This window comes from Trichoplusia ni, chromosome 5, assembly GCF_003590095.1.
Source record: "Trichoplusia ni isolate ovarian cell line Hi5 chromosome 5, tn1, whole genome shotgun sequence".
In the NCBI taxonomy this organism is placed as follows: domain Eukaryota; kingdom Metazoa; phylum Arthropoda; class Insecta; order Lepidoptera; family Noctuidae; genus Trichoplusia; species Trichoplusia ni.
The window spans coordinates 7,550,251-7,563,497 of NC_039482.1; the positions used below are offsets into that span (position 1 = coordinate 7,550,251).

Here is a 13,247-nt window from a genome sequence, read left to right on the forward strand (position 1 = left end):
TTATCTTCAATTATGTATTAATTTATGTCAGCTGATTGTCATTTCATTTCAAAAATAACCTTTAACTCCGCACTTCACCTTATCTTTTTATAAAAATATCTTAATAATAAGCAAGTAAAGTAGTATTGTTCCTATGGTGGGAGCGTAAACACTTACAATACCTTTATGAATACAGTCATCAAAAGCTTCTCAAACATGGAGGTGAGCTGCCGTGCCGCAAGGATCTTAAACCGGCTTCTCCGGAAACCAATCGGTGTTACATCTTATAGAAATATCACTGGCACAGCTGTAAAAGAGGATGTTAACACAGAGCTGCTGACTGTATTCAACCGTGACATAAAAGATGGTAAGTTATTTCACAATTCGTTGCCCAAGTTTCATTAAAAAAAAATGTCATAATTGTGTTTGATCTGTGTTACTTAAAAAAGTTATATGCAATGTTGTTATTGCGCAATGAAATAATAAATACCTAACTAGCTCTTATCTTGTATATTTTTCTTATGACTAATTATATTATTGATATCTTTTACCTAACAACTTGAAAAAAGACCACTGTAAACTGTAACTTGGCTTGGTATGTTTCAGTCATAAAATACCATGTCCTGAAGAAAATATTTTTCGTACCATCATGTCTCTGGCTCATTATCAAGCAATAAATTGAATTATCTTAAAGTATATAATTATATTAATAGTTCATTCTTAATTAAAATAATAAATTGAGGGAGCTATGAGGGTAGAAAAGTTGGAAAAGTATTGTAAAAGATGGAAAAATTAAATGCTACTTTTAATAATGCTTTGTAATGTTAGCAACCATTTTTATTTTAATTCCTATCAAATATTATATCTACTCATCCTACTATTCCTATGCGGTGTTTTATCAAATTATCCAATACAGAGATATTGTGTATCAGTCTATTGTAAAAAATGGGGTAAACACATTATCTGTCTTATCTTGTTGTTTTTATAATCAAATAACTGACTAAGCTCTATCAAATAGGATTATATAACAAAATTTAATGTTTTCATGTCTTCAAATATTGATTATTTACACAACTGCCCGGAAAATGAATGACAAATTATTTTTTGGGTACATCTAATGTGTTTTTAATGTCTGAATCACTAAATTACTGCCCATAAAGTATTTTTAGAGTTTACCTATATTTATCATTTTTTTTTCTTAACAACAGAAACTTGTTAGAGTTGTTAGTCGTTATGTAACTGCCACTGGTAATGCATCAAATATTATTTTGCAATAACAGGATATACTTTAGTTGTGTAATGTGTGATATCCTGTACGGATTAGAAAAAAAAAAAGAATTTGTTAAATAAATAGGGTGTGTGGGTGGGTGGTTTTACTTTTATTAATATTTTTTTTTAGAATTGAGTCTAGTAAATAATATTAGAATTTGACTGTTATTAATTTATTAAATCAAGTCCATGACTGTGGGTATTTGAAGAATGTTGTAAATCTTAATTACTAATTTTATCTGTTACCTCCTAAAACCCACCCATGTCCCTTCCTTTGCCCTTCGTGTACCGGGGCCACGGAAACTCCTTCAGATAATTCCACTACCCTGGCCTAGTGTATGTTCTAATGCCATTACATTTGTTGCCAGGTGGAGTAGTGCCAGTATTCCGCAGAGCTCTACTCTTCCCGACTAGAGTGGCGCTACAAGATGAGCTCGGTATATACACGTACGCCGGCCTGCATCAGGCGGCCACAGTGCTGGCACAGGAGATCGCGGCGCAGCTGGGTGAGATACACTTGGAATTAGCTGTTATGTTTTATAAGACTGCACGGATAGCCGAGTGGTTGAGGTCACCCACAGTGCGTGACGTGTTGCGGTTCGATCCCCGCGTAGCGCAAGAATTTTTGTAATTCATAAATGCTTGTGCTGAGTCTTGGTGTCTTTGTGAATGATACTTAAATGTTTGTGAAACCCCCGCGAATAATAAGTGTGTGTCCTTAGTACGCGAATCGCTTTTTCTTTAAAGTTTTTTGAGACCCGGTGGAAACCGTCCTGGGATTTTTTTTTTCCTAGAAGCCGAAGTGACACGTCTCCGTTTAATAATGCTATCTGTATCCTTTTGTATTAGCTTAAAATATTACGCAACAAAACGTTCGAATCGTCTCCGACTGATAATCTCTAACATCGTATACGGGGATATGTTATCCCATTAGATTTAATCTCGTAAAGAATTAATAGTATCTACTTCCAACGTGTATGAAAGGGCTCGGCCATATTGCATAATATGTGTTGTTAAATCATTGCATAATTCTGTCGTACCTAAAGAAATGATTATTTACCAAAAATTTAAAAAATATTGTCACACGATAAAACAGTGGTCGAGTGGCGTACGCACCGGTTTCAAGGTGTCGCTAGCTCTGAGGTCCCGGGTTCGATCCCCGGTCGGGTCAATGTAAAAATTCACATTTCTACATTGTCTCGGGTCTGGGTGTTTGTGGTACCTTCGTTGTATCTGAATTCCATAACACAAGTGCTTTAGCAACTTACTTTGGGTTCAGAACAATGTATGTGATGTTGTCCGCATTTATTTATTTATTTATTTATTATTCGCACCAGCTGGTCTAAATTTGTATAGAAGATTATATTTTTCTTTTTGTATCAATGGTAGCGTTAGGGTCAGATGTGAAAAGGCCAGAAACTAACCAGGTTGATTTATTTAAGAAAACTGCGTTTTAGAGAAAGTTGCATTTCAGTGATATTCGATACAAAAAAAAACACTACCACAATTCGATAAAATCACAAGAAAACAAAATGGTAATGTAAATTATATAAAATAATAGTTATAACATTGATAAAGTGTGGAAAGGCAGGTGTCATCGTTTTCGGGGAAGTCTTAGAAATAGTAATATAATATGAGGGGGCGGATGTGGGTAGTCCTGGTTTTACCCTCACTTTTAGAATAAAATCCTCAACGAGACAACTTAAAAGAGTAACATATGGAGATTCTTGCCGGTTCCTCTCCATAATAATTTTGGAACCGTGCCACTAGAGTCACTACTGTAACGTTTTAAAAGTGCCTGGAAAACGGCCTATTTGAAATAAAAACTTTTTATTTTGATATTGATTTGACTTGACTCCCGTTTAAAAGGATCTTGTGATTTCTCTTAGAATTTTTCGTAATGTTTAATGAATTCGAATACCATTCATTCACTCTTCCTCTGTTTCTTTCTATCCCCCCCTCCAAGGCTCCCGCCTTCAACTTTTAGGTATAATGCTTTCATACTCGCTCCATGGTAGCTTTAAAAAATGTAAATGTTTAACGCAACGTCCGTGGTCGAGTGGCGTATGCACCGGTTTCAAGGTGTCGCTAGCTCTGAGGTCCCGGGTTCGATCCCCGGTCGGGTCAATGTAAAAAAAATCACATTTCTACATTGTCTCGGGTCTGGGTGTTTGTGGTACCTTCGTTGTATCTGAATTCCATAACACAAGTGCTTTAGCAACTTACTTTGGGTTCAGAACAATGTATGTGATGTTGTCCGCATTTATTATTTATACTATTATTAACCTTTTTGGAAGTCGCCTTAGAAGTTTAATTTCAAAAAAAGATCGTTCATATTACGAAGAAAAATACCTCTACAGTATAACATCAATAATAAATAATGATTTCTCAACTAGAGATAGTATTTACGTGAGCCAAAAGTGTTTCAAATCAGTGTTGATACGAGTGCCGCAGTAGATAGCTAATCAGTAACCAATGACGTCACCAGCGGCCGCATCTGACGCAGGATTATATCGGATTGTCAGGTCTTTTGAGTGTTGTTATTATGATAACCTGGCACATGATAGGGACCTGTCTTCTTTACTTCAGATTAACAATTCTGATAAAAAAAAAGATTTATTTTATAGTTCACTAGCTGTTGCCCGCAACTTCATCCACGTGGGTAAAAGATATAAGTTATGATTTATACCTGCCCTGTTTTTTTCACATTTTCCATTATATCTTCGCTCCTATTAGTCGCAGCGTGTTGGTTTATAGCCTAAAGCCTTCTTCGATGAATGGTCTATTCAACACAAAAATAATTTTTCAATTTGTACCAGGAGTTTCTGAGATTAGCGCGTTCAAACAAACAAACAACCTCTTCAGCTTTATTCACGGTGATTTTTTAGTCGTCTTACAAAAGCAGCCCAGTTCATGTATCCGACGTAAAATACCCCTAGGGGCGATTTTTTTTTATCATCAACTATGATAATAAGTACGAAGAAAATTAAACAAGAGTAATCTGAAATATACTCTTAAAAATGATAAAAACGCCGCCGCCCGCGCCCCTGACCATTGTTACAAGGCTCGGACCGCGCTCGCAACAGTGCTGTGTTTCTAAAAAACTACGAATTGCATCATAATATTGAATAAAAATTGAATTTTTTTTTTCAAATCTCATAAATACCTATTTTTTTTCATGAACGTGTTCTAGTCATTGGATACATGAACTGGGCTGCTTTTGTAAGACGACTATAAAATCACGGTGTATCTAATATATAAAATTCCCGTGTCACGATGTTAGTTACCGTACTCCTCCGAAACGGTTCGACCGATTTTTATGAAATTTTCTACACATATTCAGTAGGTCTGAGAATAGAACAACATCTATTTTTCAAACCCCTAAGTGACAAGGGTTGCCCACACTAAAAATATTTTTTTTATTTTTTGGACGAAATTGTTTGTTTTCTTTTTTATAATGTAGCATTAAAAAATAAATACAACTAGAAAAAAAATCTGCAAAACAACGTTTGCTGGGTCAGCTAGTATTAGTATAGATTTACTTTATAAGGATGTTAATAGTACTATACTTCCGGGAAAATGCTCTAATACTAACGGATTACAGAGGGTAGGTATAGGGTAGTCCACCCTTGATCAAGTATATGATGTAGTTATGGCACCAACACTGAACTGTTTCAAAAATAGTCTAGAAAAACTTGATGTTTGGCTTTTTAGCTGCTAGTGTGTTTTCCAGAATTGTAATCGGCGCGGTAGGCTGGAGGTGGGAGACAAACGACATTCTACAAATTTGTGTTGTTATTAGATACTAACAACAGTTAAGCGACTTGCTCTTCTCCTAATTAGGTTTTTAGAGGTTCGACTCCCTATTTGAGTTTCATGTAAAATAATTGTTCAAATTTCTATTCTATAATATTGCGCAAAATACCAAACCAAAATAAAACAAATTAGAACGAATGATTGTTTGTCTATGTGAGCGTTTTTGAGTATTTCAATAATATTGAATAACAAGTAAGTACTTAGTGAATAATATTTTCAATGTTTGTTTCAGTTGGCGAGACAGAGAAGACGATAGCTTACATGTGTAATAATGACGCGTCACACGTTATAGTGCAGTGGGCCATCTGGATGACTGGCAACATCGGTACGTGCCCTTCAAGACTTTATACTATAAGACCTTCCAATTTCATATTATTTATGTAAATGAAAAATTAGGAGTTATCCTTTGCAATTAATGGTATATGCAATGTATTTAAGCTTGATAATAATCTCCCTTCTTAGAATAGAAAGAGACCTTTACCTACCCAAAAGTGAAGCAATCACAAGACACTGAGGTCACCACGCCAATCCACTGTGCGTGTCGTGTCGCGGGTACAATCCTCGCGTAGGGCAAACGTTTTGTGTGATCCACAAATGCTTGTTCTGAGTCTGGGTGTCATGGTGAACGTGATTTGTATGTTCGTGAAAACCCCCGCGATACAAGCGTTAATTTAAATTACTTACTGCGGGAGTATTTATAAAAAAAGAAGATACTATGCAGAGGTAGTCACTCCTTGTAAACACTGGAACTTAGCTGCATATGGTTAAACTAAAAGCAGATCCCAACATAATAAGGAAAAGGCTATGCGGTGATGTCTTATCCCGAAGCAAAGAGTAATCTTGGTATGAATAGAAATGGTGGTGCCTAAAGAAACCGTAGATCTCAAGTAGCGAGCTTTTAATCTTTGAAATCTCTAATTCCATTCATCTTACTTTTAACTATAAATAAACACAACTCGTTCACTATAATACACGCTACAACTTCAAGACAGCGCCATCTAGTTTCAAACTCAGCGAAACCTATGAGCACTTGACGGAAACATTCTTTATATTCATCTATAATATTTTTTTCCAGCGGTCCCCTTAACCCCCCTCCACCCACCAGACATGCTTAAATACTACCTGACGGACAGTACCTCAAGCCTGGTCATCTGCACCCAGGAGTACGAGAAGGTCCTCAGACCGATCACCTTAGAGATGCACAAGCCGCTTCTAATAACTGGCAGGGATAAGGAGTTGACCGCACAGCTGTACCAACCGAACTCCGCCTTCTTCAAGCCCAAGGCTGATGATAACCTGACCGATTTCGGGAGGACGAACTCTTGGTACGGGAATAATGATGCTCTGATTATTTATACCAGTGGTGAGTGTTCTTTTTATTTATGTGGTTTATATTTGGTACTTAAATACCGAAATACCGATAAGAAATATCTTCATAACATATTATATTGCATTGTCAGCTCATCTGTCGTTTTGAGATGTTAGAATTCTTAAATATTAAAGTGTTAACTTAGGCTCGCTAAAAAAAAAATGTGAATATCTTGTTCAAACGGAACCTATTGATAACTAAAAGTAAACCATGTATTCAAGATAGCCTGGCAAAGTAGCTCTTTTTGAACTTCAAAGTATTATTTTATATAGCTAGTACCCCATATCGCCTACTCTACAAAGCTATTAATCGATAAAAAGTTAAAAGTTTGGTAGGCCATTTATACATATACACGGTGATTTTTTTGTCGTCTTACAAAAGCAGCTCAGTTCATGTATCCGGCGTAAAATACCCCTAGGCGCGATTATTATTTTTTATCATCAACTAACATAATAAGTACGAAGAAAAATTAAACATGAGAAATCTTAAATATTTTCTTAAAAATGATAAAAACGCCGCCGCCCACGCCCCTCACGATCGCAACAGAGCTGTGTAGCTAAAAAACTACGAATTGCATCATTATATTGAATAAAAATTGCATTTTAAATTTATTCAAATCTCATAAATAAAATACCTATTTTATTACCATGAACGTGTTCTAGTCATTGGATACATGAACTGGGCTGCTTTTGTAAGACGACTAAAAAATCACGGTGTATACACGTAGTTTTTCAAAACGCTCACTTTCTTGTTTCTTTGTTTTTCATTCCGGTTTGATTTCTGCAACTCAATTTTGAGGCACTTTTTCTGTTGAGGCAAAAACTTCAGTGCCAATTTTGATAAAATTTTAATGGAGTGACATTTAAAAATGTGGGGCTGTAGATTTTTAAATCTATTAATTTATATAACATTAATTAGCATGTCTCAAAAGGAGAAAATGCCGCTAATTTACACCGACGAACCCAACCTACCTTTTACGCAAATAAACACCAATAATAATAATTATTATTCCAGGGACCACAAGCAAGCCTAAGGGTGTGATCTGGAGCCACAGCATGCTGCAGACTCAGATATCGTCGCTCCACTCCGCCTGGCAGTACTCCGCTAACGACGTAGTACTGCACACGTTGCCCCTACATCATATACATGGACAACTCAACTCCTTGAACGCGTCGCTCGCTGCGGGAGCAAGGTATGGATCGAAACTTATGTTGACTTTTTCTTTATTGAGGAATTGGATAAGAATACTATTAGTTATTTATTTGAAATGTGTGTGCGCGGTCACCATGAAAAGATATTTTTTTATTTTCAATTGTTTGTCCCTCTGAATATTTTTTTTGGTCGTCGAGTTCTATTCCCACCCAGGACATTTTTTGTCTGAATTTATCTATAAATATATTACGGCGCCAATGAAATAATATAGATATTTAATATAAATTTTTTCACTTATCTAATACTCATAACACAAACTTCCCTTCTATTGACACTAGATGACGTTGTAAAAAACATGTAAAAAGAACTAACGACTTCTTCATCCTGCAGACTACGAATGCTCCCATCATTCGTGTCTCACAGCGTGTGGTCCCGTCTCCTGGGCATGGGCGAGCGAGACGAGACCAAAGTGACGGTGTTCCACGGAGTTCCGGCGATGTACGCGCGCCTGGTCGCCGACCATGAGAGGATGTTCGCGGACTCCAAGACCAAGGAGTACGTGAGGACCACGCTAGCCTCGAGGATGAGGCTCATGTGCGCAGGCTCCGCGCCGCTGCCTGCTACGCTGTTCTTGAAGTGGGAGGAGGTTTGTTACTCATTATGTACCTGTACGTATGTTTAATGCTTAAAGTTAGGAGGATGCTACGGTTTATGAAGGCGTATTTATTTGGGATTGCTCGACTAGTTGAGAACCTAATCGGAGTCTGAAATCATGAGCTGGCGTGGGAGAGTGAGTCGGGACGCCGACTGGTGCATTTTTTAAGTATGAATAATGTTCAAGGAAGTTACTTAAAAAAAAATGACAATTGTTTAAAATCAATCAAACTGCTTGTTTAAATGTCAATTGCTGTGGCCATAGAAAGATTACGAATCAATATTTTTATACCTACTGTAAATAATGTCAAAAATTATCAAAAATGGAATAGCAATTCGACATAAACATAAAAAAGCTGACACCAAATATTTTTAATATCGATTTGTTCTTGTTCATGGAATAAAAACAGCTTTCACCAAGAAAGCAAAAGTCTACCTTCCCTTACTTTAACGAGAAAATAATTCGATCCACCCTCAAAAAAATTAATAATCTTATTAATCTAATATAACTTTATATTACGATGCAACGGTGTAATCACGCGTATTTATCAGGATAGCCCAAATAGCTGCCTTCCATACCTTGGGGTTGGGTAAGAAACTAGTCGGGCAATCATATGGGTGTGTAGGGACTAATCCCAAATCGTGAGCTAAATGAATCAACCTCACGAATACTTATACATTTGTAGATATCCGGCATGCGTTTGCTGGAACGTTTCGGTATGTCGGAAGTGGGCATGGCCCTGAGCAACCCGTACAAGCCGGCGGAGGCCCGCGCGGTGGGCTGCGTGGGGCTGCCGCTGCCCGGCGTGGCCGCGCGCGTGGCCAGCGTCCGCGAGGACACCGGCGAGATAGAGCCTGTCGTCACTGTCGAGACTCCGCTGCCCGAGACACAGGTATGTACACACTATACGTAAAACACTGGTTCTTAGCTGAATCCGGTTAGACTGGAACGTCGGTTCCATACATAGTTGGGAAAATTCTAGGCCGACGATGATGACTAAAACTAGCTTTGAGATTCGTTCTATGGGTACCAAAAAATCTGTTTATGCGCTTTTTACTAGCAAGTGACGTTAGTAGCCGTTACTACCATACATTCCATCTTCTGGAGCTCTTTTAGTCTCCCTTACTTTCTAATGCCATATTAAAATAAAAACATACGGATATAATGTTATTTGAAAACAATTCTGATGGACTACTTACTTACTTTTTTTTGTCCGATAATATCACTATCAATATTATGTGTTTTAAGACCGAAAGAAGTACTTATATTGTTTGAATACTAACTTACTTGCAGATATAAAAATAAAGTGTTCTTTCCTATCTACAGATATGCCTGGACCGCCTGGGCCTATCTTCCAAGGACTTCTTCGTAGAATCAGAAAACTTCGAGTGGAAAGAGCCGAAGGTCACCATACACAAGGAGGTCAGCGACGGCGTATATCAGGGAGAACTGCTCATTAAGGGGCCAGCTGTTTTCAGCAGGTGAGAGACTTGAGAGACTATACATACGTATTTTCTTTTTTATGTTCGCTATAAATGTGACTGTACTCTGAGCTAATACAAAACTTTTGTTGAAATAAGATGGCGCATTACGTTGCGAATATCAGCATCTCGCTTCCACATTGACAACAGTACTGCAGCAAATTATCACACGCATGCCTAAACTAAAAGTGCAAAGAAAAATAATAATTTCGTATATAGTTTTATATACAGTTCCCGCATTAACGCATAAAATCCTTGCATCGCGGGGTTTTCACAAATATTCAATTCACATGCAAAAACAAACCCCTTGTTTGTTGTATTTTGTTTATAATACTGAAATATTATCAGTACTGTTAATCATTATTTGATTATTATTATTTGATATTGCAAAAAGCATTTCCTTCCTCGCCCTTCTAACCTCAAAAAGCAACTAAAACCTAACCAATATATTACAGATACTTAAACCGAGTACCAAAGTTAGACGAATCAGACTTCACGAAGGACGGCTGGTTCCGCACAGGCGACACAGCGGCGTACCAAGACGGCAAGTTCAAGATCCTGGGCAGAACCTCCATCGACATTATAAAGACTGGCGGCTACAAAGTCAGCGCTTTACAAGTCGAGTCCGCCATCTTGGACCACCCTAGTATAGCCGACGTTGCCATCTTAGGCGTCGAAGACGAAAACTACGGAGAAATCATATCAGCTGTTGTCGTAATCAAAGATGAAGCGAAACTAACTCTTCAAGAGCTTAAAGAATCAGCGGGCAAGAAGCTAGCACCGTACCAATTACCCAAGACAATGTTGATCGTTGATCAAATGCCGAGAAACGCGATGGGCAAACTGGACAAGAAAGAAATTCGGAAAGTCTTCGGAAAACAATTGTTGTTAAAAAAGAAATAAGATCGGTTATTAAACGTTAAGTTTTATGGTTATTGTTTCGTTTTTGTTGGTTGGTCTTTGTGGTAGATTAACTCTTTGATTGACTAAGTTTTTAAGTATGAGGCAAACATATAGGCCTATTACCACTTTAAGTGTGAAAGAGGGACGCCACTCAACGCAAACTCAAACGCACTGCAAATTTCTAATTTTTAAAGAAAGTGGTATTTTTCCTTTTTATCATAACTGTGGCTTTCAAAGGGTTAACATGCTCAAAAATTAAAAAAAAAAAACAAGCTCTATCCGAAATTACTAAAATTTACTCCACTGTACAGTGAAAGTGTTGCTTCATAAGTTTAACGTGACTCGCTTGCAACTTTACTTAACTGTCACATTATAAGTACAACGTATGAAAGAGAAAGCAATATAATCTAACGATTTTAGTAATTTCGGCCTTGTCGTAAGTATAAGTACATCCGAATGCTCAAGCGAAATTCAACCTTAAGATCCCAGTAACACAAAACAAATTACAAACAACATATGAAAGTATATTTCAAGACAATTTTTGAGTTTCGTTTGAGTATTCCCCAATTAAAATGACACAATCACTTTAATCACAATATTATTATATATTTTTTGTTTATAATTATCAATATTTTTAACCGAATAGTGTTAATACTTTTTAGTATGATTTTGAGAATGGAAACATCATCTCCAACCAACTTCAAGGAGGATATGTTTTTTTTTAATATTCTATAACTCAGAACTTCTTACTAGATAAAGCGATTTTATTAATTCTTTTTTTATAATGTGGCATTAAAAATACATACAACTAGAAAAAAAATATTCGGCAAAACGTTTGCTGGGTCAGCTAGTATATCTATATATCATAAAAATTTGGACTGGACTGAACACAATTAAATTCAGTGAGTAATAAGGAATTTTATTTACTGGGCAACAATTCCGCTATTTACAATTGACTATGATTGAATATGAATTGGATTAAACACATTATTCGTATTCTCCTAAACATTTTGCTAACACAATAATTGAAAATTCATTATATTGTCAGTTTCCAAATAGCGGAATCGGGGCCCAGTTAATAAGAAACTTTACATGAAACACAGATCTTTTAAAGATAAGGATGAACACAGTTTTCATAAGATTCTCTAGCATTTAATAAAACAACTGTATTTATCCATTTTTGTGCCAGCAAACGCACGCAACAACAACAAATTTCATACGGTGAATGAAAAAAACAGTTTATATGGGGAAGGGAGGAAAAATACTGTTTGTAGGGGGGGGGGCAAAAGGTTTTTCTCCACCCCGACTATACGTACACTTAAAAACACTTAGCAACGCCTTAGTTTTCTTGATATCTAGTGTAAATTCTTTGTCAAGCAAAAATCGACCTAAATGCCTTTAACATACAGATCGAATGGTTCTAGCACAGGGAATGTTATTGCCTTGGCCTTTACATAGACATGGCACAAAGCAGACTGATTATTGAGCAACGTCTTTGTAGTGAAACGAGTTCAATATTTATTGAAACTATACAATTTTGTATAGAAGTCTTAAAGGGATAATGTAGGTAAATTGTTTGTGGCGGGACCTAAAACCTTACACCTATTGTTGAAGTGGGATAGAGCGCTACAAAGTATAGACCATCGTCTCGCTTCTTCGTCTGCATGTCTTACACGAAGAAGGGATGAAAGTTTTATGTGTAACTAGCTTTTCGCCCGCGGCTTCGCTCGCGTCGATGTCGGTTATATCGCGTTTCCAAGATAACTCCTCAAAAGTCCGGGATAAAAACTATCCTATGTTCTTACTCAAGGTCAAATCTATCTCTGTACCAAATTTCATTAAAATCGGTTCAGTGGTTTAGACGTGAAAGCGTATCAGTCAGACAGACAGACAGAGTTACAATCGCATTTATAATATTAGTAGAGATACTGTATCCAGCTCTGGGCCCCAATTCTGCTATTTCAATTCAATAGCCGATGAATTAATGAAAATTGGCTTAAAGTGGCGTTTTTTGTATTCTCTTAAGCATTTTTACTGTATAATAATTTGAAAATCAGTACTGGATTGCACACTCAAGGTCACCACAATAAATTTTAACAATTATTGTCTATACAAAATGCATAAGAGAATAGGAATAATTTCAAATTTAATCCAATTGCTATTCATTCATCGGCCATTGTAAATAGCAGAATTGGGGCCCTGACCGCCGTACGTGGTAAGACTGGTAGTCGTTACCAATATTATTAAAGAAAATGCTAACTTGCAAAGGCGAATTGAATTTAAATTGTATAGATATGTATTCCTACAATCATTGTCTATAACTTATCTAAATCTTAATTACTTTATTGTATTATCAAATAATTTGTATTGAATATTGATTTATTTCTTAAAATAAAAATATAGGTACATAGATTAATAAAGAGGATGTAAAATAATACTTTGTATTGCCTCATCACATAATCTATAAAATTATGCATTTATAATTGTATTTTAGTATCTTTTCACTTTAGCCTAGTTTTGCCCACTGCTGGGAAAATAATTATTATGTGTTTGAGCCTAGCTCTAACCTATCCGTCTTAAAACGTTGTAAGCACCTATCGTGCTTACTTTAAAAATATAGTGA

The 13,247-nt window shown here is 36.5% G+C and overlaps 1 protein-coding gene across 1 annotated transcript; it reads left to right on the forward strand.

The window, feature by feature from the left end:
- The first annotated feature begins 43 nt into the window (after positions 1-43).
- LOC113494291 (acyl-CoA synthetase family member 3, mitochondrial) lies at positions 44-10,656 on the forward strand. Its single transcript, XM_026872570.1, has 9 exons — positions 44-346; positions 1,617-1,754; positions 5,297-5,389; positions 6,140-6,427; positions 7,448-7,625; positions 7,976-8,231; positions 8,926-9,132; positions 9,567-9,721; positions 10,177-10,656. Exons 1-9 carry the CDS (start codon positions 166-168, stop codon positions 10,622-10,624), a joined length of 1,944 nt encoding a protein of 647 aa, XP_026728371.1. The 5' UTR covers positions 44-165; the 3' UTR covers positions 10,625-10,656.
- Positions 10,657-13,247: the final 2,591 nt, after the last annotated feature.

What these genes read in the sequence shown, in the direction of transcription:
- LOC113494291 (XM_026872570.1), top strand. Translation starts at nt 166, where the DNA reads ATGAATACAGTCATCAAAAGCTTCTCAAACATGGAGGTGAGCTGCCGT. An exon ending in CAACCGTGACATAAAAGATG is followed by an intron (nt 347 to 1,616) that starts GTAAGTTATTTC and finishes ATTTGTTGCCAG; the next exon opens with GTGGAGTAGTGCCAGTATTC. An exon ending in TCTGATTATTTATACCAGTG is followed by an intron (nt 6,428 to 7,447) that starts GTGAGTGTTCTT and finishes TTATTATTCCAG; the next exon opens with GGACCACAAGCAAGCCTAAG.